We start from the raw sequence: 21,635 nt of genomic DNA, 5'->3' as shown, positions 1-21,635 counted from the left end.
TGAGTAGACTGACGCTGGCACTATCGATATTTTATTGCATCAATTGTAGCTATCGTGAATACTCAATGCAACTCTGATTGTAATTCAAGCCGTAGTATTGTTTAAGTCGTCATTTGCAAATCCAATACAATTGTAATCTTCAAAAATATATTTTTTAGTTGTTGATTTAAATTGTACTACATTCTTCTGAAACTATGATATATGTTGATATATCGAATATGTGATTGTCACTTCTATCGAAAAGCTATATCGATAACAATAGCAAAAACTGTTCTTTACATTATCGACGTCACGTTCAATGTCAGTACAACTTTTTCAATCTAGCTAAGGAGTATTTATTACTTTTGCCAAAAAAAAAAAAGAATAAATAAGTAAAAAAAACGTACAAAGGTAAGACATTATGGTCAATGTGCACAAGAAAAGCAAACTTCAGGCTAAATATATTTCGCAAAATGTTGCAAGCCTTCGCTGTGTGATTCAGTATACTGAAAAACAAGATGGCGGAGAGCATATGCCGGTTTGGCATACAAAAACGCGGCATTTACAACGACACATACAAAAGTATTTCATTTACAAGAGCCATTTTTTCTTACAGAATCGTAAAACAATTCTTGCTAGGCATATACGCACAGAGTTAAGAAAAAAGCAGAAAAATGGCTGATAATGACGATCTTCTCGATTACGAGGATGAGGAGCAGAACGAGACCACTGCTGTTGAGAACCAGGAGGCTCCAAAGAAAGATGTTAAGGGTACTTATGTATCCATTCACAGCTCCGGTTTTCGTGACTTCTTGCTAAAGCCCGAGATTTTGCGTGCAATTGTTGATTGTGGTTTTGAGCATCCATCAGAAGGTACATAAATCGTACAGTTGTGCGTATGAACAGTTGTTCATGATTCTATTACATTTGCAGTTCAGCATGAGTGTATACCGCAAGCGGTGCTTGGCATGGATATCCTATGCCAGGCTAAGTCCGGTATGGGCAAGACGGCAGTTTTCGTGCTTGCTACATTACAGCAGCTGGAACCGTCTGATAACAACACCTGCCATGTTTTGGTCATGTGTCACACACGCGAGTTGGCATTCCAAATAAGCAAGGAGTACGAACGTTTCTCCAAATATATGCCCACAGTTAAGGTAAGTTAGATTATGCCATAATTTATTCGTGAGACTTGTTTCAGTTTAGTTTGTTTTTCGATAGGTTGCTGTATTCTTTGGCGGTCTAGCGATTCAAAAGGATGAGGAGACTCTGAAGAATGGCACACCCCATATTGTTGTTGGTACACCAGGTCGCATTTTGGCACTCATTCGTAATAAGAAGTTGAACCTGAAACACTTGAAACACTTTGTTCTGGACGAGTGCGACAAGATGTTAGAGCAACTGGGTAATTATTAAAAAATATATAAAATATATCCCTATATTGCTAACACTCGGTTATATTTGCTTCTAACAGATATGCGTCGTGATGTGCAGGAGATTTTCCGGAGCACACCACACGGCAAACAAGTTATGATGTTTTCCGCCACTTTGAGCAAAGAGATTCGTCCCGTTTGCAAAAAGTTTATGCAAGATGTAAATATCTACGTCGTACTACTACTACTACTATTACGACCACTAGCTATAATATATTGCGAAATTACGCACGCCATTCAAATCAACCTAAAAACTACCAAAAACAATTGTCACACTCTTTGCCTCATAAAAGCCAGACAAACCTATTGCAATTGGTTTAAACGCGTTAATTGTAAACGAGAATCCTGAATTGATTCAATGTTACCGATATCTTGATCATAATTACTAAACACCATTTTCTAAATGGTTAATCGCATAAATTGAAAACGAGTACGCGCTACAAGCGTATAACAGCCTGATAAATCCTTATCCATAACTATCTAAAATCATTTTCTAAATGGTTAAACGCGTTAACTTCAATCGAAAACGCGCTAAATGCGTATAAAAGATGCCGAAATTTTGCCCATAACTGCCAGAAACCCATTTTTTAAATGGTTAAACGCGGAACTTCAAACGCCAATGTCAAACCTTATCAAAATATAATAAAAAGCACGCATATTTAAAATCGCAATGCAACCAACATATCAAAATCGTATACAAATTTAAAAAAAAAAAAAAAAAAACTACCACTGTCAAATCAAAAAGTCAAAACGGATAATGTGTCCGATTCATCTGCTGATACGACTGATGCCCACATGGAGCGCTAGCTATCCTGTCGCACAACATTTTGAGGTGATGATAGACGCTACAGATGCGCAGCCGTGGCCGCAGCAAAGAACAACAACAACATTTAAATACCCGTACATACATACTCTAGTTGATGATGATGGTTTTTAGCGTGGCCGTATGTAGAATTTGTAGGCGTACCTTAGCTCTTAAGTTGCAATTCGTATTTGTCAATCATAATTGTTTTCCTCTTAAAATGCAAACAACACCCATTTCATTTTATTAGCCCATGGAAGTCTACGTTGACGATGAGGCGAAGCTGACGCTGCACGGCTTGCAGCAGCACTATGTCAATCTGAAGGAGAACGAGAAGAACAAGAAGCTGTTCGAACTGCTCGATGTGCTCGAGTTCAATCAAGTAATATCATTGCACCCTGTCCCCGCAATCTATAACTGCTACATGAGATATACTAATTTGGTTTTATTTGCTCTTCAGGTCGTTATCTTTGTCAAGTCCGTGCAACGTTGTGTGGCCCTGGCTCAGCTTTTGACCGAACAAAACTTCCCGGCCATTGGCATTCATCGCGGCATGAATCAGGATGAGCGTTTGAATCGGTATCAGCAATTCAAAGACTTCCAGAAGCGCATCCTGGTGGCTACCAATCTTTTTGGCCGTGGCATGGATATTGAGCGTGTTAATATTGTATTTAACTATGACATGCCCGAGGATTCGGACACCTATTTGCATCGTGTGGCTCGTGCTGGGCGATTTGGTACCAAGGGCCTGGCCATTACCTTTGTCTCCGATGAGAACGATGCCAAGATACTTAACGAAGTACAGGATCGTTTCGATGTCAACATTAGTGAACTGCCCGAAGAAATTGACCTATCTACATATAGTAAGTTCTTCAACGATTTCAAATTTTGGTTTTTGATTTAACCAGTTCTAATGTTTATTTTTACAGTTGAGGGACGCTAGTCACAGCGCATGGAGATATAAAATACTTAACATATGACAAAAGATACCAATTTTTTATAAACTTTACTTTATAACTAATAAAAATACAATCCCATCAATGTGTTGATGTAGAATAATAAAAGTCAATTCATTATCAAGAATAGTATTTGTAGTGGATAAACCAGAGAAATTTAATTGGTCTTTATATAGCGTTCATGTTTTACTTGCAATTTTCAAAAGAATCTCAATCTTAATTTTAATCATGAACAATAATTTAATATTACAAATTAATATTATTTAAAGAATTGTTTTCACATTTGAAATATTAGTTTTATTCTAAGATTATGGATTCTCTATAATCTATTCAATTTGCAATCATTTCATACAGAGCACATCGAAAAAAACGTTGGAAAATGTAATAAAATTGAATATATAAAGAAAATACGTAATCCAATCCTTTTGTTTGCTGGTCCAGTTCATTTTTTTCATTCTGGGTCCGTTTTGGGACATGCGCAAATCGCCTTGAGTTTCCGGCTGTTGTAGGGTTACTAAAGGGCAGGTCCTTGAGCGGGCACGGGGGCTGGATTACGTGCGGTGGTTGTATAAAAACGAAAAACAGAAGAAGAAGCTCAGAGTTAGGCCAAACAATGTGAAGAGCAAATTGAGTAATTCAAAATGTTATTGAAAAAATATGTGAAAACGCGTCGCAAGGTGAAGATTCTGTTGCTGGTGACGATTGTGGCGCTCATTGTGATCACCTGCATCATTTTGCTGGGCAGCTCGGGGCCAAATGGTTCGACCATTGAGCGTTTGCTGGACGAACGTTTCATTGCGCGCGCCTATCAGCCGCAGTCGGAGCAGCTGCAGCAGCCCAAAGAGCAGGCTGTGGCCTTGCTGCAGCCCCATCGGGAGAATGGCGTCATTGTGCCGGAGAAGTATGACGAGCATAAGATCAAGGCGCGCATCATGCAGAATCGCCTGCAGCAAGTGAAGCAGCAGCAGCGGGACAACGAGGCGGAGCAGTCGCGCACCACAGTGGATGCTCTGACCACGGCTGTGCACATTTTCTATACGGCTCCGGTGCCGTGGTACAAGTCCAAGAAACCGCCACTGCCGCAGCCAGAGCATCCAAATGAGGTGGCTTTGCCGCTGACCACCCCAAAGCCCGTTAAGATTCTGAACACCGCCTTCTATCCGGCTTTGGGTCTGTATAAGCCGAGTGCCAAGCTGCTGGGTCAGCATTTTGAAAACATCCGCAACTGTGGCATTGGCGTCATCATACTTAGCTTTGTGCGGCCCTCGGATCCGGCGCTTCTGCATCAAATCCTCGAGCTGGCCCCACAGCATAATCTCAGCGTCACCTTTGAGCTTAGCGTGGCCGGCAATCGGACGTTGGACTTTGTGCGCCAGCAGCTACAGGAGATTGCGGCATATGTGGACCTCCCAGGCTTCTATCACGTATATAGTCAATCCCGTGCAGCGTTGTTGCCCGTGTTGTATGTGAGCAATGCGTATAAACTAAGCGAGAGCCTGGGTCGTCAGCTGTGCCGGCCCACAGCTCAGGAGCTGGCCGAACAGCTGAATGTGCCCAAAAACGTGGGCGGACTACGTCGCGTGCTGGATGCACTGTTCATTGGGCACATAAGGTAGGATCGACATCGTATTAGGTCTTTCCCCGTTCTAATCAACGTTTTCCGTTCAGGCTTAAGAGTCATGCGGATGTGCTGCGTCGCTTGTGCTTCGATGGTTTCTACAGCAAATTGCCAAGCAATGGCGCCGTCTTTGCCAGCACCTGGAAGAACTGGTCATATCTCAAGTCCTATGCGCTGTCCTACAAAATGTTGTTCGTGCCAACGGTGGGTCCGGGCTTTGCGGAGCGCAATAAATTTCCGCGACACGGGGATATACAACGGCACAGGAGCAACGGGCGGGTAAGTGGCAGCGGAACTAGGGCTGGGTAATAAATATACCCTGTAATTGTTGTACATGTCCGAGTGTGGGTATGCTTGCAAAACATGTAACATGCCAAGAAGAAACACATACGGCTTTGTACATCAGTTCTTTTAAGAGCGCTGGGAATAGGGCAGACTTGTCCAATCTCATTTTGCTAAAATCAATAGATATAGAGCATGCCTATATTACAGAAAATAAGCATGAGATATTAAAGATTACTTTTATTGTAACAGTAGAACTATCGATAAATATCGATATATAACTTCAATACATATGCATTTATTACTCAATAACAACATATTATAGGGTAACTGCTAGTCGGGCAGCCACGACTTCGACACACTTAATTGCTTTCATTTAGCTAAATATTTGCCATTTCCATTTACAGTACTATGGCGTTGCCTGGCGCACAGCAATATTGAACCATGTGGGATTCATCAATATAGCCAGCTACAACAATTGGCCTGATGGCAGCCAAATTGAGGAGGTGGTGCCACGTGCCGGCTTCCTTGATTACAATCCCGGTTCGCGTACCAAGTATCTGGATCTGACGGCCCACTGGGTGGGTAACTTCTTGAAGACGCGCCAGGAGGCGGCGTCGGCGGCAGCGGGTGCGGTGCTGAACTGTTATGAGCTGCTCAATAACACGATTTGTTGAGCCAGACGGTTTATGCGTGCGCAATTCGTGATCGAACTCAGGTCGCGAACAAACTCATATCGTCGATTCAATGTGTTGCCTTACCCCGTGGAGCGGCCTCCTCCATTCGGTGTGCGTTTACTTTAAATGCAATCAATTGCAATTGCCACTCAATTACTTTCTTAACTGTTAACAAGTCTTCTACTACTTATATATGCCTATATAGCAACCAGAACAATTATCTATATATCTGCCAAAAACATAAAACTCTATTTAAAGTGAAAGCATATATATATTATATATATTTAGGTAACGATTAACTAGGGCCTGGTCGTATAAAGCAGCGCCAAATTATTTTAAATTTTTTCTAGAATTCGATTAGTACTACTAACAACATCAATAACTATAAAAACTAAAACAATATCATCAGCCATGCCATATTATATACATTTATATACATATATAGAAAATGTAGCAAGAATTAACTATTTGTTAAACGAAAATATAAAACAAAAGCTTATTAACACTTGTTAAACGAAAGGTACTTAACAAATTTTATCTTTATTACACATACAGTATAAATATATTAAAACATATGTAATTACATTAACTAAGCTTTAATAGATTTACTAGTGCGAAACGAAAAAGAATAAAAAAGAAAAACAACATTTATTATCATATAAAACGATACAGGACTTTCTTTCGTGTAAACGTTAATTTGCGTAGACAATGTTTTTACCGTTATAAGTTCCGTTACCGACTTATAGCTTATATTTTCGTATCATCAACAAACAAGAAACTAATATACCCTTCTTCCTTTCCGAAATAGAGTATTTCCCTTAGTGACAGCCGCTGTCAGAGACGGCAACAATTGCTTGACAAATTAAATTATGTCTCAGGTAAGATCAGGTATTTACCTCTCCAAAGAGCACCCGAAGCGTCAGCCCAAGCCACAGGCACCCAAAGGTTGCTGCTGCAAGCGCTCGCAATGCATCAAGAACTACTGCGATTGCTATCAGTCCATGGCCATTTGCTCCATCTACTGCAAATGCGTTGGTAAGCTCAATTGGCAGCTGAATCAATGGGTCTTCAAATATCCCATATCCAATGTCCTGCAGGCTGTCGCAATACTCAGGAGCGGCTGGCGGTGGCGACGCCGCCTAAGAAAACTGCATTGGCGGCCAAACGGGAACGAGCCGCCGCTCTAAGTGCCAAGGCAGCGGCTGCGGCCGCCAAGGCGGGCATCAATATCCATTTGAAACCGGCTCCTGGCTCGGCTGCTTTTGCTGGACAACAATTTGGGGTGGGTGCTCCGCCACCCGCTGCTGCTACGCCGTCACAAATCCTACAGCTGCCCGACCTGGATATTGAGACCATCATCACATTGCCACCACCAAATGTGGCTTCTGCTGCTACAGTCAAGAAGCTGCAGCTGCCACCGGCAATGGGGCAATCGCTCTTCACCAGTCAGCCGTTGACGCCACCAAAGGAGGTGAATATGTGCAAGCAGCCAGTGAATGTGGCGCTGCTCGAGTGCGTCCTAGTGCAAGCTGCTGAAGCGGAGGAGCTAGGCCTCACCGAAGTGCAGGTGGGCAAACTAATACTCCACGAATTCTCGCGCGGGCTGCAGGCCATCATAAAGGTCTATGAGGCTTGAAAATAGATTTACTTGTTTGCTTTTATTTACAAAATATACAAAATAACTTATAGACTATAATTCGAATTCTTAATGAAATATATAACAATAAATGTATTTAACTGGTCAAAATAAATTCATTTTACAGATAGATTCATTACGTATTTGAGATACTTTAGAGGCTTATAAATGCATTTATATATATCTTAGAATATTCTCTACCAGTCCAGCGGCTGAAAGATCAGCTCAGTGGCCAGCATGTCATAGCTATCCTTGACCTCTGCGCCGTCTGCTGCAGAGGACACATTCTTGTGCCGTTCCAGCGGCAGATCACTGTCCGTATCGCTGTTGCTTTCCGTTGAATCGCCGCCATCCGCATCGTCGCCCTCCTCGTTGAGACGACGTCGCTTGGATTTCGGTCCGGATTTTGTTTTGTACTTTTGCCAGAAATGCGCCGGCTGTGCAAAGTCCGTCAAATTGGCAAAGCGCATTGTCATGGCACGGCAGAATTTATTGAACTCCCGATGCAGATCAGAGCTCATATAATTTCGCAAATTGCGATGAATTTCCTCCACGTAGCGCAGACAGCGCTCCAGTTGCTTGAGCTGTTTCAAAGGGGGAGAAAAAGGAGTCAGAGCTGGTTATAGTTCAAAGATCATTGACTCACCGGCTCTTCGCCCATTTCTCGTTTTCGTGCGCCTCGTCCACGTCCCCTACCTGCCGCATTATCAGTTGCTGGTGACTGCTCTGCCGGTGTAATTGGAGCTGGAGGCGGTTCTTCCTCATGTGGGGTGTCATCGTCTTCGCCTTCGCCCTGGCCTGCGCCCTGTTGCCACTTGCTCTTGGTACAAAAGCATATTCGACGCATTATAAAGAGTAGATCGATGACAACTTCCAAGGCATTGGGCAGTTCAATAAATGACGCATCCTTTGTTTTCTCTGCAAGATTATAAATGAAAAATATATTGAGATTTAAGTGCGATCCCACCAGCTTACCAGCTAATAGCTTAAGCTGTCCAAAGTATAATAAGAGCGTATTTTCATCTAATGCGGCGAGAATGTGATTATATAATAGTCGTCGGAGTTTTCTTTTATTTGGTCCTTTTAATGGCGACTTGAAGCCCGCTTCCAGGCGAACCGATCCGGTTAGAAACGCCTGATCATTCAAATCGAAGGGAATCTCCTTCAGACAATGATGAAACAGCGACTTGTCATACAGTTTCTTATAACGTATAAAAAATGCATCTGCCTCGCGTGCCACCTCGATGCTATCATCGACCAGTCCAGCCAGCAGAGAGACTAAAATGGAGCCCTTCAATTTAATATTGCCAGCCAGAATGACGTCCTTGACACAGCGATAGGTGCGCACGCGTGTTGTCGCGTATTTCGAGGACAATTTGACCAGTATGCATTTCATGTTGCTTTCCAGAATTGTGGGATATTTCTTGCCCAGATCGTTGAGGCAAATCAGCGTGCTGTTAATCAATTGGGGTCTGTCATTTTTGCTCAGTATTTGGCCATACATTTTGGCCACCTTATATGCTAGATCATTGTCTCGTAGGGAGAGCCGTCCTGCTATCACAACCATCCAGTTCATCATACGTTCGTTATCCGTATCGAAACTAGATTCGTTCAAGCTCATGCACAATTTCACATAGCCGAGCACAAAGTCGATGATTTTCTCATCCGCTTCGTGCGGTATCATCACAATCAGTTCGCTGTAGGTAGCCAGCAACGAGGCCATTCGTATGTGATCCGTTTGAAAGTTTTCCATGCATTCCTTGGTCGCAGCCGTCACATCCTCTAGCAACTGTACTTGCCAATTCTCAACGGACGCACTATTCTGCGGCGCCTGGCTATGCGACAGTTGGTCGATATGATGCAACAGCAGCATTGCAGGGGAGATCACTTCCAGCCAAATGCTGCCCGTGCTCATCAGGGAGAGCAGACATTTAAAGAGCTGATTAAGCGATGCTTTCGAAAAGTTGGACAGACAGTAGATGATCAACTGAAGTGCCAAGACCTGATTAGACTTCATATTGTACGACGAGAGGCGATCAAACGTTGGTATAATCGAATCCAAATTGTTTGTAATGCGACTAGATATGAGAAGAAGTAGTGTCCATGCTTCCGTTGCCATGGGCGTATTCAAGTGTGAGATAATTGTATTTACCAATGTTGGTCTATAAAAATAAATAGAATATAGATAGGGTTTATTTATATTTAAATTGATGCTACTCACGTAACCAGATTCTCATTCTGCAGCAACAAATTGAATCTCAGCTGTAAATAATCACGAGGTTGGGTAGCTAATAATGTGGTCAGAATGTGCCAGGGCAGCAGATGTTTTGATTCATTTGAATACTCCAGCGGCTTGATGTTCAGCAACACATTACGATTGAAGCTCTGCAATTGAATGTTATTAAAACTTTAACTCCCTTATGAAATAAGAACTTCGCTCACTCACATGCAATGCAAGCTTCTGCAATTGAGCATCATCATCATTCAGCATGCAGGACCAAATCCGACAATAGACATCGACGAGTATGGAACAGTTGCTGTAGGTCTGGAGTAGAGCGTCTATGGTTTCCAGTGTTGTTTTCCGCACTGAAGAAAGCGTGTCAGTGGCTAGCGCTGATATCTCTCGCTCAAAATGCGTGTTGTATAAAATTCGGTTATTAATTTGAATCAGACGCTCCAGCAAAGCTAGGCCCGAGCAACGAGCTAATCCATTGCTAGACATAAGAAAGCGATCGTAAATCAATCGTGGCATTCTCTTAACCTCCGCTTCCAGTTCCTCGAAGCCCTCAAAGCTATAGACATAATGTAAATTATCAGGCCTTTCGAGACTGATCTCAGTTTGTCGAGAATTCAATTTAGCTTTTGATTCTAGATCATCGTATTGAACAAAATTGATGACCTCATGGAGTATTCGGGTTGTGATGGGCGAACCGTTCCTAATGGCTAAGGTTAGCACCTGGCTGGCCTTGCGACGCACGCTGAAAGTTTTGTCATCGAGACAGCGAATTGTCTCTCTGATCAAAGCAACTTCTCTGGGTTTAGTGGATACATCGTGTCGAAAGATGCGCCACTCCACCTGTGTCTGATGCTGCAAAATGCGTTCAATCAGCTCGAGAGATCTCAACTGTAAGCCCACTGCGTCATCTGCTTGTATTGCTTGAAGTAGCAAATCTGTGCAGGATTTGTTGCATTTGGAATAGAGAGCTGCATCATATTTGGCCGCATATCCAATAGCAATTTTCTCATCACCAACTTTCCACTAAAATAAATTTGGTTGTAAATGACATATGTATTATAATTTGGTGCAGCATACAGTTTAACTTACCTCTTTAATAGGATTTGTTATCACGCATTCAATGTAATTTTCCAATACTATTGACAATATATCAGGATACTTGTCCAATAGCTTGATAAACCAGTCTGAAATATGTTCGCCACTTTTTGGACCAGAACCCTTCGTGTTTTCGGGATAAATATGCATATAAAACGTTTCCGTCATTATATGCATCAAAGTCTCGTATACGTCTCCATTTTGCGCAATGGTTATCTCGTCTAACAATTCAAAACATTTCGCATGTAATTGGGGTGCACCTGAAAAAAATATATTTAAAATTTTTAACCGACATTATTATTTTGATATTCAGTCGATATACAAAACAGTGCGTATATTTAGCTGTTTATTCTATCAATTTTGTTCTGTCTAGCTTTTTCCCGCTGGAGCTAGCTTCTGTTTGGCTTTTCAATAGTTGGCACGACTAGTATATCGATAGCTACGATAAGTGATACGATGACATTTACGAATCGCATTCTCTGCTCTAGCAGTGCAATTACGAACGATAACAACGAATAAGATTTGTGAAATTTAAACATAAGCTTTTTTCGTTAATTTAGCAGTAAAATGTTAATTTTATTGCGCAACAATGCTGGCAGTGCGGCAATCAGCCAGGCACGTAACATTGCCAAACGATTGTTGAGCACAACAACAGCAAACCGAAACCCAGAGACAACACCGGCAACGGAGCACTATGATATCATTATTGGCGGAGGTGGCTTAGTTGGTACAACACTTGCTGCTGCGCTAGTCAACAATGTGACTCTGGCCGATAAGAAGGTATTGCTGCTGGAGGGTGCACCGCCATTCAAGGGCTTTGACCCCTCAGGTCCCTATCAAAATCGCGTTTCGGCTATCAATAGAAACTCTGTGGAGCTCTTTAAATCTATCAATGCCTGGACACACATTGAGCAGGCGCGATACAAGCCCGTAAAACAGATGCAAGTGTGGGAATCAAACAGCGACGCACTCATTCAATTCCAGCATGATAATTTTGCCAGCGATGTCGCTTGCATCATTGAGAATGATTTGATACTCGATGCGGTCTATGCACGTGTCAAGGAATTGGACAATGTGAAGGTGTTGAATAAGGCGCGCATTGAGTGTGTGGGTTTGCCTGGTAAGACGGGCGCACCCCACTCTCAAGTTAAGCTCCAGGATGGACGCAGCTTCACATGCGAACTGCTTATTGGAGCCGATGGTGCTAACTCTGTGGTGCGCAAGGAAATGGGCGTTGATGTTCTATCATTCAACTATGACCGAATGGGATTGGTGGCCACGCTGGACCTTAACATGGACGATGATTGTGATAATTCTGTTGCCTGGCAACGTTTTTTGCCCACCGGTCCGGTTGCCCTGTTGCCACTGAGTGCCAAGCACAGTTCCCTAGTCTGGAGCACAACTGTGCCGCATGCTAAGGAATTGCTGGCCATGGACGCAAATGCCTTTACGGATGCCCTCAATGAGGCCTTCTGTAGACAATATCCACGCGTAGATCTGGCGGACAAGGCGTTGCAAGGACTCAATGCTCTCTTTGGAAACAGCAGCGCCCAGCATCAGCGCCAATATCCGCCTAGAGTGTGTGGCGTTCAAGATGGCTCCCGGGCCACGTTTCCACTGGGCTTCTTGCACGCATCTTCGTATGTGTGCAATGGCGCTGCTCTCGTTGGAGATGCTGCTCATCGCATTCATCCACTGGCTGGTCAAGGCGTTAACTTGGGCTTTGGTGATGTGCGCCGTCTGGTGGAAACTCTTGCCGCCGGAGCCTATGCCGGATTCAAGCTGGGCGACACACAACATCTGGTTAAATACGAACGCAAATGTTTGGCCAAAAATGTGCCCATCATGGTGGGTGTGCATGGTCTTCACACGCTCTACTCCACTGACTTCAGTCCTGTGGTGCTAATGCGCAGTCTTGGCCTGCAGCTGACTCAGAATTTACCGCCCATCAAGAACTTGTTCATGAAGACCGCCATGGGCTAAGCAGGACAGCAAAGGGATTTCTTATCTTTAAGTGTTTACAGTTTTATAGTCGCTAACAAAGCAAATAAAGGATGTTTATCTATGCAATTACATCTATTTATCTCTGCGGATATTTAACCCGCTGCAGCTTCAGGCTGCAGGCTCCTCACACATTTCTTCTCATTTATCAAAAACATTTTCTTACTTTTTTTTTACTTCACAACAATTTTTCAAATAATATAAATAAGTTGATTTTGATTTGTTCATAAAATTTAGTTATATTTTGTTCTTCATTAAAAGTAGTAATTGGCAATAGCTGACATATTGCATTTGACGACTTACTTGCTTAATCATAATATTAGAAGGCACATTTGGTACAGACTTTCTGAGAGAGTTTGGTTAAGTTAATTCTACGAATTGCTTTAAAGCTCTTGATGGCTTTTGGTTATATCCACCTGTAGTAAGGTGTTGCTATCGGCCAGGTTTAGTTCCTGATCGAGCATGTTTACGGTGTCCTCTTCCGGAAAGATTTGCTGTCGATTGCTTTTCCGTTGCGCCTCACCAGCTCCATCCGAAATATCAGCAATTTGTTGGGAGTCCTCCGTGTCGGATATGTAGCCCGTTTCACCCGTATAGTGGATGGGATAGAGCAGCATGGGCGCTGCGCTAAATGCAATTAGATTGCGTGGCTCGAAAGCCTGGCTGAGATTCTGCAATGGATGCCGGCCAAACATTACGGGCAGAAATTCATCGACCGGTATAAGTTTTTCTAGTGGCTTAACGGCCAGCAGCTTCTCGGCTCCACGCAGCGTAATGACATAGCCCAGTGTCCAGTAAGAGTAGCCAACATGTACGAGATTATCGCTGCCCTCCACCCAAGGTTCGCTTTCATCCTTCAAACGCTTGCGACCGAAGTAGATGAGGTCATAGTCATAGTTACTTGCCTGTTGGAGCACGCGTAGTGCATTCGCCGTGAAATATGGGTCGAAACGTATGTCATCCTCCAGGATGAGCACCTGGAGTAACTGTCGCTCTACAATCTGCTGCCAAATGCGATAGTGACTGAGAAAGCAACCGATTTCGCCCATTGTCATGGGACGATGATGATACGGATCCTCGTAGCCGGGCATGAAACTAATGCCCATCTCCTGCACCAGCTGTGTGTTCAGTTGCTTGCCATCGACGGCAGCAAAGTGCTCCACTTCCAGGCCCAGTTCGGCAAACAGATTCTCCATCTTCTGACGCCTTTCTGGCCTTCTCTCCAGATTAATCATGAATATATTATCTAGATTCAGCTTAGTTTTCTCGGGCAGTCTAATGTACTTTTGTAAGAATGGATGCACAGGGGGTACAGCTCCCAAATCGTGCACCATGTTAGCTCTGATATTGATTAGTTGATACAAATCCTGCTGTAGTGTATCCGTCGTCTCCAGTGGCTGCATCATATAGCCAAAGGATAAAGTATTGCAGATATGCAATGGCACTTCAGAGCTATTCGCGGATATGGCAAACACAATGATATCGTCCATGGGTCCATTATACACTTCCACATGCCTTGCAGTCTGCATTTCCACAAGTCGCTGGCGGTCAAAGGTTAGATAGCGTGCACCCGCATAGCTCATGTGCACCAGCACAGCAGTATGCACCATTGGCACGGCAAAGACGCCAACTTTCTCCTTATGGTATATCTCTTTGTATTCTGGAGTGCGCTGATAATAATAATCCTCAGTCATGCCACACCAGAAATTCGAGTAGAGACTATCCGACAGCAACATGGGCGCCACAATAGGCAGCCGCAAGGCTGTTAGCTCTCTGAGAGTCTTTGGCTCAGTCAGCAGCACATCGGCATCCAAAAAGAATATAAATTCAGCCCAAATATCGCGCGCATATTGCAGCGCCTCCTCTTTCAATGCAATCAAATGTTTGAAACGCGATGCCGGCCAGTCGTAAGCAGAGCTCTCATTAAGATAACGCGACTGTTCATCATCGAAAGCATAATTGACGCTATGATAAAGGTCCGCCGAATGTTCTAGCCACTCTTGTAGCAATTTTATGCTATTATCGTTGTTATGATCACTGCGTATCCTGTATATATACACATATATGTATATAATTTTCTCTAATTTGAGCTCATTAGTCGTCGCACTTACCAGAAGGCAATGCGCTGCTTGGGATAATCCAGTTGATCTACATAGCTCAAAAACAAGGGTAATATGTGAGCTTTATTGCGCACGAGTAGCGTTATAAGCACTGTTGGCTGCTCGTACTCCAAATCCAGTGCCCAGCCGGCGCCCAAGGCGCATATTGTGATCAGTACTAATTCTATACGCATTTCCACGTCATTCCAAATACATGGTCCAGTTCAAATAGGTCAAACGAACGGATGCGACGGCTGTAGCTGCGGCTGCTGGACAAGTGCGGATCGACTGTCGGGCCGGAATCTATTTTTATACTTGCTGCTAGCGTTCATTGAACGCTCGCCATATGTTTATAATCAGTTACTGAATAACGATAACACATCGATTTGTAAATGCAGGACCTATCGTCAACAGTAACTTTAACTATCGATTGTCAAATTTGGCATGCAATCGGTTTCTGAGCTTGTGGCTGCTCATCTTTAATTTATATTTTCAAAAGTAACATTGCTCTTTAAAAATGTAACAACGATTTATTTTAAATATTTGTACAGAGAATATTTTATGCACTAGCTGCATGAGGTTTAGCATATGTGGGAAAGTTAAGTTTTAAGCCCTCTTTGGCCTCGAAGAACGTGTAGGATAGTGTAATGGTGTCGCAATACTCGAGCGCCGGATCTTGCGTGATTTCTGGATCAATGTAGAAGAATACAGGCATATCCACTTCCTCGTGAGGGTTAAGCATTTGCTCCTCAAAGCAAAAGCATTGGATTTTATTGAAATATGCACCCGCCTCGAAGGGTATCACATTGTAGGTACTAATGCCAACCACCGGCTTGTCCGTCGGATTTTTGGCCGTATAGAAGGCGAGCGCTGTCTCGCCGGGCGCAACTTTAATTTCATACTGCTGCGGTTTGAAGTTCCAGCGCATGGAAGAGCCAATGTCGGCATTGAAGCGTATCTTGAGAACGCGATCGTTCACTTTCACCATGTGCTCCACCTTCTCGGTATCATGACCTTGCGAGGTGGTGCCACCATAGCTATATGCTTGACAAAATATGCTGTACAGTGGCACAGCCGCATAGCTGAATCCCACAATCAGCACTCCGCCTGCAGTTATGTAGTACAGTGTAGACTTTGAGCGTAATTTACGTGCTGCATCTGGATCGTTGCGGTTGCCACCAAGTGTTGACTGTTTGCGACACGTTCGCGTCGTCAAGTGCTGCTTGTTTGTCTGCCTCAGCAGCTGCTGGCAGTGCACGCGCAACGAGCCAAATGTGCGCAACATTTAAAACTTGTTGTTGAAATTGTTATTAACAATTTACAGCTCTCTTCACAATCAACCGTTTGTATAATCTTTGCCTTATAAAACAGCTGTTGGCCCCCTGCCAGTGTGTACACACAAGAATTACCGGTTGGCTCGTTAAGTGTTTACATCAGAAGAAATCTAATAGATATGCGCAGAAATTAAAAGTGATTTATGCATTCACGACTTTTAGCTTGTTCTGCACTTTAAATAGAAATTAATGATATTCTGTAAACTGTACTCCAAGGTTTGTATATTACACATTTGCTTATTTATTGCTTACGCATGTCACAATAGCAAATCGAGCTGCTTGGCGTTTACTACACACATACATATTTACGATATTCAAAATTATATTCCAACTTATCGTAATTTAATAAATTTTCGTAGAATCTTCTAATTTTGTCCTGCATATCAAATCAATCTAATACTCAACTGGGCACACATTCAATATTTAAAAGTTTTTAGCAAATAGCGAATGCTACGCTGGGATAAAGATAAATACAAAATATTTTGTTGTAATACTCACATGCGTTATTATAGCCTTGTCTGAAATTCATATAGAGTATGGTCAGCAGGCAACGCACTATATTATCGCGTGGCTTTAGATGATCTTTGAAGTGGACATAGCGAAAGACGAGTTTGAGATCATCACAAATTGTTAGAAATAATATCCATATATTGTTAGCTAGCGGACTGGAATTGGAATAATTTTCCAGCAGGCGAAAAACACGGAGACAATGCTCGATGACGCCCTCATCGAACACGCCGTAACTTTTGGCGCCTGGAATGGTGAGGCTTAGGAAATACGTGCTAACTGCATTGAGCGCCAGATGAACGTTTACATTCTCATTTATTGGCTGAGGAGCATGTTGCACCAAGTCGTGTGGCAAGAACGCTAAACTCGATAATGCATAAATATATGTCAAATAATCCTTGGGCGCAATGTTCTCGATTTTAGCCCAATTATCATTGATAATGTCGAATCGAGTGTCACTCTCGATATCACTTGATCGCATCAATCTGATGCATTGCGCAAGTTCCCTTAGCGTTTGTAATTGATTATCCTGTCGTTGCAAATCCTGCCGGCACATGGGCAGGGCCCAGAATTTTTGGGCTCTTTGTCCTGTCAACTGGTCGTCATCATCGCAATGCCAATCTTCCACATCAGTCCATTCCACGTTTTGTGCGAACTCCGACTTAAGCTCATAGAATATCCGATTAAGGTCTGACATGTTTTCATAATAACTTTCACACTATATACACGTTGTTTTCACTAAACACGGTTTGAGGACATTTGTTTACAGTTACCACGCAAATGTAATGGCACATCTTAAGCGATGGCTGTGGCTATCGTTATTCATCGATAGAAGCAACACCGAACAGCTGCTTGCGAGCTAGGCCTGGTATGCAGGTCAATTTAAATAACTTTAATAAAAAAGAACTATTCTATAAAAATAGTAAAATCTTATTAAATGATCAATTAGTGGTAATCAGTAATCTATGCATTATGCATTATGCATATAAAATTCGATTCGTTGGCATCGTAGAGTGATTTCACTATGTGTGCGAACAGCATACCTGGCCTTATCAACATATGGATAAATAACATCGAAAAAAAAAAACTACACCCAATTCTGATTTGGCACTTCTCGTACACAATGGACGCTCTTAAAGAAGCGTCCCTCGACAACGACGAGGTGCGCGAGATCCTAAAGAACACGACAGATCTGCGCCAATATTCGCGTCAAATTGAAAAGGAGTTCAAGGATGTGGAGAACAAATCAATTGAGGATTACATTGCCGAGTCGCAGAACATTGCTAATCTGCACAATCAAATCAATGACTGTGATGAGGTGCTGGAACGCATGGAGAACATGCTGATGAGTTTCCAAAGCGTGCTCAACAACATCAGCACCGAAATAACACAGCTGCAACGCAAGTCCGTGTCCATGTCTTTGCAATTGACCAACAGGCAGTCGGTTAAAGCGCAGCTGTCACAGTTCATCGAGGACATGGCCGTCTCGGAGGAGATGATTAACATAATAATGGACACGCCTGTGACAGAGCGTGAATTCAGCACCCAACTGAATGTGCTGAACCATAAGCTGTCGCTGGTCAAGGAGCTAAGCTTTAAGGAATCGAAATCAACGAGCGATGTGAGTGATGTTCTGCACAAGCTGCGCCTCAAAGCCATGTCCAAGATACGCAGCTATCTGCTCGAACAGATCTACAAGTTTCGCAAGCCCATGACCAACTATCAGATATCGCAGAATGCGATGCTGAAGCATAAGTTCTTCTTCGAGTTCATATTGTCCAACGAGCGCCATGTCGCCCAGGAGATATGCAGCGAATACATCGATACTATGGGAAAAATCTACTATAGCTATTTCAAAGTAAGTTAAATGAATAGATATTGATTCAATTAAATATCTGTCGTTTGTTCGTAGAGCTACTCGACACGCCTGTCAAGCCTTAAATTTGAGGAATCCTGCACCAAGGATGATCTAATGGGCATCGAGGACAACGCTTCCAAGGGTCTGTTTTCCAAGACAACGAGTCTCAAGCATAAGAGCACAATCTTTACCATTGGCAAACGCGGCGACATACTTAACCAGCAGCTAGAGGCGCCAATTATAGTGCCCCATGCACAGCTCAAGAATCGCGTAAGCCCCTAGAATGCTGGCATACGACTTTATTTTAATATATTTTTTCCTTTATAGTACACGCCGGAGGCGCTGTTCCGCTCGGAACAATATGCCTTGGTTGACAATGCGTGCCGAGAGTATTTATTTGTAACTGAATTCTTTATGGTGCGCAACACCCAAGCGCAGGATCTCTTCAATCAGATTATGGGCAAAACGTTAACCTTGATGATTGTATGTTAAGGCTGAATCGATGTCTAGTTTATTAATATCGTTAATTGGCTGTTATTTTTATTTTTATTTTTTTAAGAAAAATCTGGAAACCTCTATACATGATTGCTACGATACTATTGCCATGTTCCTTTGCATACACCTAATCTTTCGCTATCAGCTCATGTGCCACAAGCGCTGTGTGCCAGCACTGGATAAGTCAGTATACTATACTATATATATATATATGATATCATCTATGTCCTTTTATTTCTGTTTAGATACTGGGACTCTTTGCAAGCAGTTATTTGGCCACGTTTTGAGTACGTGTTTCGCCTAAACATTCAGAGCATTCACGACTGTGATCCCACAAAGTTCAACAAGGAAATGGGTCCACATTATGTACGAGTAAGATTTCCTAGCTAATCTTTGTTAATCTAAATCCTTTTCCTTTCAGATAACGCGTCGCTATGCTGAATTTAGTGCCGCCATTGTTGGAATCTCGGAGCACTTTCCCAATGAGCTGGTCAGTCGACTGCTGCTGGAGCTGCAAAATGAAGTCGAATGCTTCATTTTGCGTATGGCTGCAATATTCGCCACACGCAAGGATCAGCTTATTTATTTGATCAATAACTATGATCTAGTGCTTGGCGTGCTCATGGAGCATACGCGCGACAACTCCAAAGAGGCTGAAGCGTTTCGTGAGCAGTTGAATGCGCGCAGCGCTGAATATGTGGACGAGATCTTGGCGCCACACTTCGGAGGCATAATTCAGTTTGTCAAAGAGGGCGAGCAGTATGTGGAAAAGGATCAAGCCGATGAGCTACGTAAGCAGGAGAGACGTAGTCTTGCTCTAGTGGCCAGTTTCTCAGCAAATTGGAAAAAATCTTTAGAGGAGCTCAATCGCGAGGTGCTTCTATCGTTCCCATCCCTATTGACCGGCTCTCAACTGCTGCAATTGGCGCTTGCCAGTTTGGTCCAATATTATCATCGTTTTCACAAATTGTTGACGCCAAATGCGCGCGCCCAACTAACCAATATCCATGTGGTTATGGTCGAGATCAAGAAGTACAAAAGCAACTATTGAAGTGACAATTTAAAATGTTTTAATTATAATGCGTGCATTGCGAAACATTCCAAAAATAAAATATACGACAACTGTTGTAAGTATGTGCAATGGAGGCTGCCATCAATTTGGAGTTGCTTGTGTAATCATTCCTCATCCTCGAACATCATCTCAACCAGATCCTTGTTGGAGCACCGCTCGCCGTCCAATCGCTGAGGCGACTTCCAGCGCAGCAGTGTTGGCAAGAAAATCAGATGGGTGTTGGGATCCTTGCGGAATGGACAGTTCAAGTCTTTCCAGCTGCAATATCATAATCTCATTAAATAATTCGCTCATATTCTTTACGAGTTCCATATAAAGATAAAAAGCAGACCAAAAGAAAGTTATTTAAACAGTCAGCCAGTCTTGCTAAATTGAATGTTTATCACTAACTTAATGGGCGTGACAACATGCACAACACAAATGCTTACACATATATGTGCACATTCGCATTTATATTAGAGGTGCTGTAAAATGTTCTTGAGAGTTATCGTCGACAGACCTCATAACTTTGAAACAACAAGCCGTACGTATATATTTTTGTACAGTGGTCAACATTTAATTATACTCTTGTGCAGTTAACGTAAATTATTAGCTCGAAATATATGGCTGGTATGAGCGCCCTTCTGAGCTAATTTCATGGAGCTTTGTTCTGTGGTAGCCAGCATCAACATGTACAAGGGGCCACGTCAGATTATTATAACATTTAGATGGAGGAACAAAATTATACGAATATAAATACTAATTCAATAAAAAGTATTTCATATTCCAATTGGAATACTATTTAAATCTTATACGAATCACGTATTGATCTTATTCAAATAAGCAGAAAATTCATTTTCATTTGCAACATTTTTGCAAGGGCATTAAATATTCGGCACCGCGAAACTGTCAGCTGTCACTTGTTTGAAAACTATGATTATATTACAACTTACTATGAACGCTCGCCAACATCGACATGCACAAAGTGGGAGTTTTCAGGGGCCTTCTTCAATGCATCATGTATCACCGGTTCAGCTGTGGGAGTAGAGCACGTATAAATTAACCATTTGGGAATTCAATAATTAAATTTGTAATTGTATGCTTTTTGCGGTTAACCACTAGACATCATTGCATATTACCCTTGACACAATATGGACACCAGCTCTCGCCATTTTCGTCTTTGCCACCACTGAAGAGGACATGCACTTGGTTGTTGCCGTCACCGGTTTCTAGTTCCTCCATTTTTTTGGAGAACTCTTCGTAGCCCTTAACATTGTGTGTTATGACCATAATTTTGCCTTGTTTTAATTTATTAACACCGCCTGCGAGTGTACGCTTGACGATATGCCGGACGAGCGTTGATGGCGACGTGATTGAGCACTTTTAAGTAACTGGTATAGAAATGTTACGAGCTTATTGTTTTATATCGCCTTAATTTTGTTATCATGAGAGTCAACGTTTGCTTATCGATAGCATACTCTGTTAGTAGTTGAATTACCGATATGCTCTATGGGGTAAGAAAAGAACAGAAACAGTGCCGCCTCTGAAGTGCATCGATAGCTGCTATGGATTATAT

At 42.6% G+C, this 21,635-nt stretch overlaps 9 protein-coding genes across 9 annotated transcripts; 5 read left to right on the top strand and 4 right to left on the bottom strand.

Annotated features, from left to right (window-relative positions):
• Positions 1 to 271: 271 nt before the first annotated feature.
• On the top strand, positions 272 to 3,297 carry LOC6577626 (ATP-dependent RNA helicase WM6). Its single transcript, XM_002003541.4, has 8 exons — positions 272 to 390; positions 596 to 852; positions 913 to 1,136; positions 1,201 to 1,384; positions 1,454 to 1,572; positions 2,465 to 2,596; positions 2,675 to 3,077; positions 3,144 to 3,297. Exons 2-8 carry the CDS (start codon positions 654 to 656, stop codon positions 3,155 to 3,157), a joined length of 1,275 nt encoding a protein of 424 aa, XP_002003577.1. The 5' UTR covers positions 272 to 390; positions 596 to 653; the 3' UTR covers positions 3,158 to 3,297.
• A 100-nt stretch (positions 3,298 to 3,397) lies between these two features.
• On the top strand, positions 3,398 to 6,010 carry LOC6577625 (glycoprotein endo-alpha-1,2-mannosidase). Its single transcript, XM_002003540.4, has 3 exons — positions 3,398 to 4,782; positions 4,839 to 5,067; positions 5,478 to 6,010. Exons 1-3 carry the CDS (start codon positions 3,812 to 3,814, stop codon positions 5,745 to 5,747), a joined length of 1,470 nt encoding a protein of 489 aa, XP_002003576.1. The 5' UTR covers positions 3,398 to 3,811; the 3' UTR covers positions 5,748 to 6,010.
• Positions 6,011 to 6,372: 362 nt separating this feature from the next.
• Positions 6,373 to 7,479, top strand: LOC6577624 (protein lin-54 homolog). The gene is made up of 2 exons (XM_002003539.4): positions 6,373 to 6,782; positions 6,845 to 7,479. The coding sequence occupies exons 1-2, from the start codon at positions 6,617 to 6,619 to the stop codon at positions 7,381 to 7,383; spliced, it is 705 nt and encodes a 234-aa protein (XP_002003575.1). The 5' UTR covers positions 6,373 to 6,616; the 3' UTR covers positions 7,384 to 7,479.
• On the bottom strand, positions 7,387 to 17,459 carry LOC6577622. The gene is made up of 7 exons (XM_002003537.4): positions 16,647 to 17,459; positions 10,709 to 10,974; positions 9,830 to 10,642; positions 9,605 to 9,768; positions 8,359 to 9,545; positions 8,030 to 8,301; positions 7,387 to 7,967 (listed from the first exon to the last, which is right to left on the bottom strand). The coding sequence occupies exons 1-7, from the start codon at positions 17,350 to 17,352 to the stop codon at positions 7,581 to 7,583; spliced, it is 3,795 nt and encodes a 1,264-aa protein (XP_002003573.1). The 5' UTR covers positions 17,353 to 17,459; the 3' UTR covers positions 7,387 to 7,580.
• Positions 11,195 to 12,784, top strand: LOC6577623 (ubiquinone biosynthesis monooxygenase COQ6, mitochondrial). The gene has a single exon (XM_002003538.4). The coding sequence runs from the start codon at positions 11,282 to 11,284 to the stop codon at positions 12,695 to 12,697; it is 1,416 nt and encodes a 471-aa protein (XP_002003574.1). The 5' UTR covers positions 11,195 to 11,281; the 3' UTR covers positions 12,698 to 12,784.
• Positions 12,929 to 15,180, bottom strand: LOC26527811 (glycosyltransferase 25 family member). Its single transcript, XM_015165769.3, has 2 exons — positions 14,827 to 15,180; positions 12,929 to 14,761 (listed from the first exon to the last, which is right to left on the bottom strand). The coding sequence occupies exons 1-2, from the start codon at positions 15,006 to 15,008 to the stop codon at positions 13,099 to 13,101; spliced, it is 1,845 nt and encodes a 614-aa protein (XP_015021255.1). The 5' UTR covers positions 15,009 to 15,180; the 3' UTR covers positions 12,929 to 13,098.
• On the bottom strand, positions 15,325 to 16,418 carry LOC26527756 (cytochrome c oxidase assembly protein COX11, mitochondrial). Its single transcript, XM_015165768.3, has one exon. The coding sequence runs from the start codon at positions 16,097 to 16,099 to the stop codon at positions 15,374 to 15,376; it is 726 nt and encodes a 241-aa protein (XP_015021254.1). The 5' UTR covers positions 16,100 to 16,418; the 3' UTR covers positions 15,325 to 15,373.
• A 93-nt stretch (positions 17,460 to 17,552) lies between the features above and the next one.
• Positions 17,553 to 20,171, top strand: LOC6577621 (vacuolar protein sorting-associated protein 52 homolog). The gene is made up of 6 exons (XM_002003536.2): positions 17,553 to 18,513; positions 18,568 to 18,783; positions 18,841 to 18,996; positions 19,073 to 19,191; positions 19,254 to 19,374; positions 19,430 to 20,171. Exons 1-6 carry the CDS (start codon positions 17,680 to 17,682, stop codon positions 20,057 to 20,059), a joined length of 2,076 nt encoding a protein of 691 aa, XP_002003572.2. The 5' UTR covers positions 17,553 to 17,679; the 3' UTR covers positions 20,060 to 20,171.
• LOC6577620 (thioredoxin domain-containing protein 17) lies at positions 20,056 to 21,530 on the bottom strand. The gene is made up of 3 exons (XM_002003535.4): positions 21,199 to 21,530; positions 21,013 to 21,094; positions 20,056 to 20,338 (listed from the first exon to the last, which is right to left on the bottom strand). The coding sequence occupies exons 1-3, from the start codon at positions 21,347 to 21,349 to the stop codon at positions 20,185 to 20,187; spliced, it is 387 nt and encodes a 128-aa protein (XP_002003571.4). The 5' UTR covers positions 21,350 to 21,530; the 3' UTR covers positions 20,056 to 20,184.
• Positions 21,531 to 21,635: the final 105 nt, after the last annotated feature.

Source organism: Drosophila mojavensis, unplaced genomic scaffold, assembly GCF_018153725.1.
Source record: "Drosophila mojavensis isolate 15081-1352.22 unplaced genomic scaffold, ASM1815372v1 contig_36, whole genome shotgun sequence".
Lineage (NCBI taxonomy): Eukaryota > Metazoa > Arthropoda > Insecta > Diptera > Drosophilidae > Drosophila > Drosophila mojavensis.
Note: the sequence above shows the minus strand (reverse complement) of the source record. Positions and strands in the feature narration are given on the sequence as shown.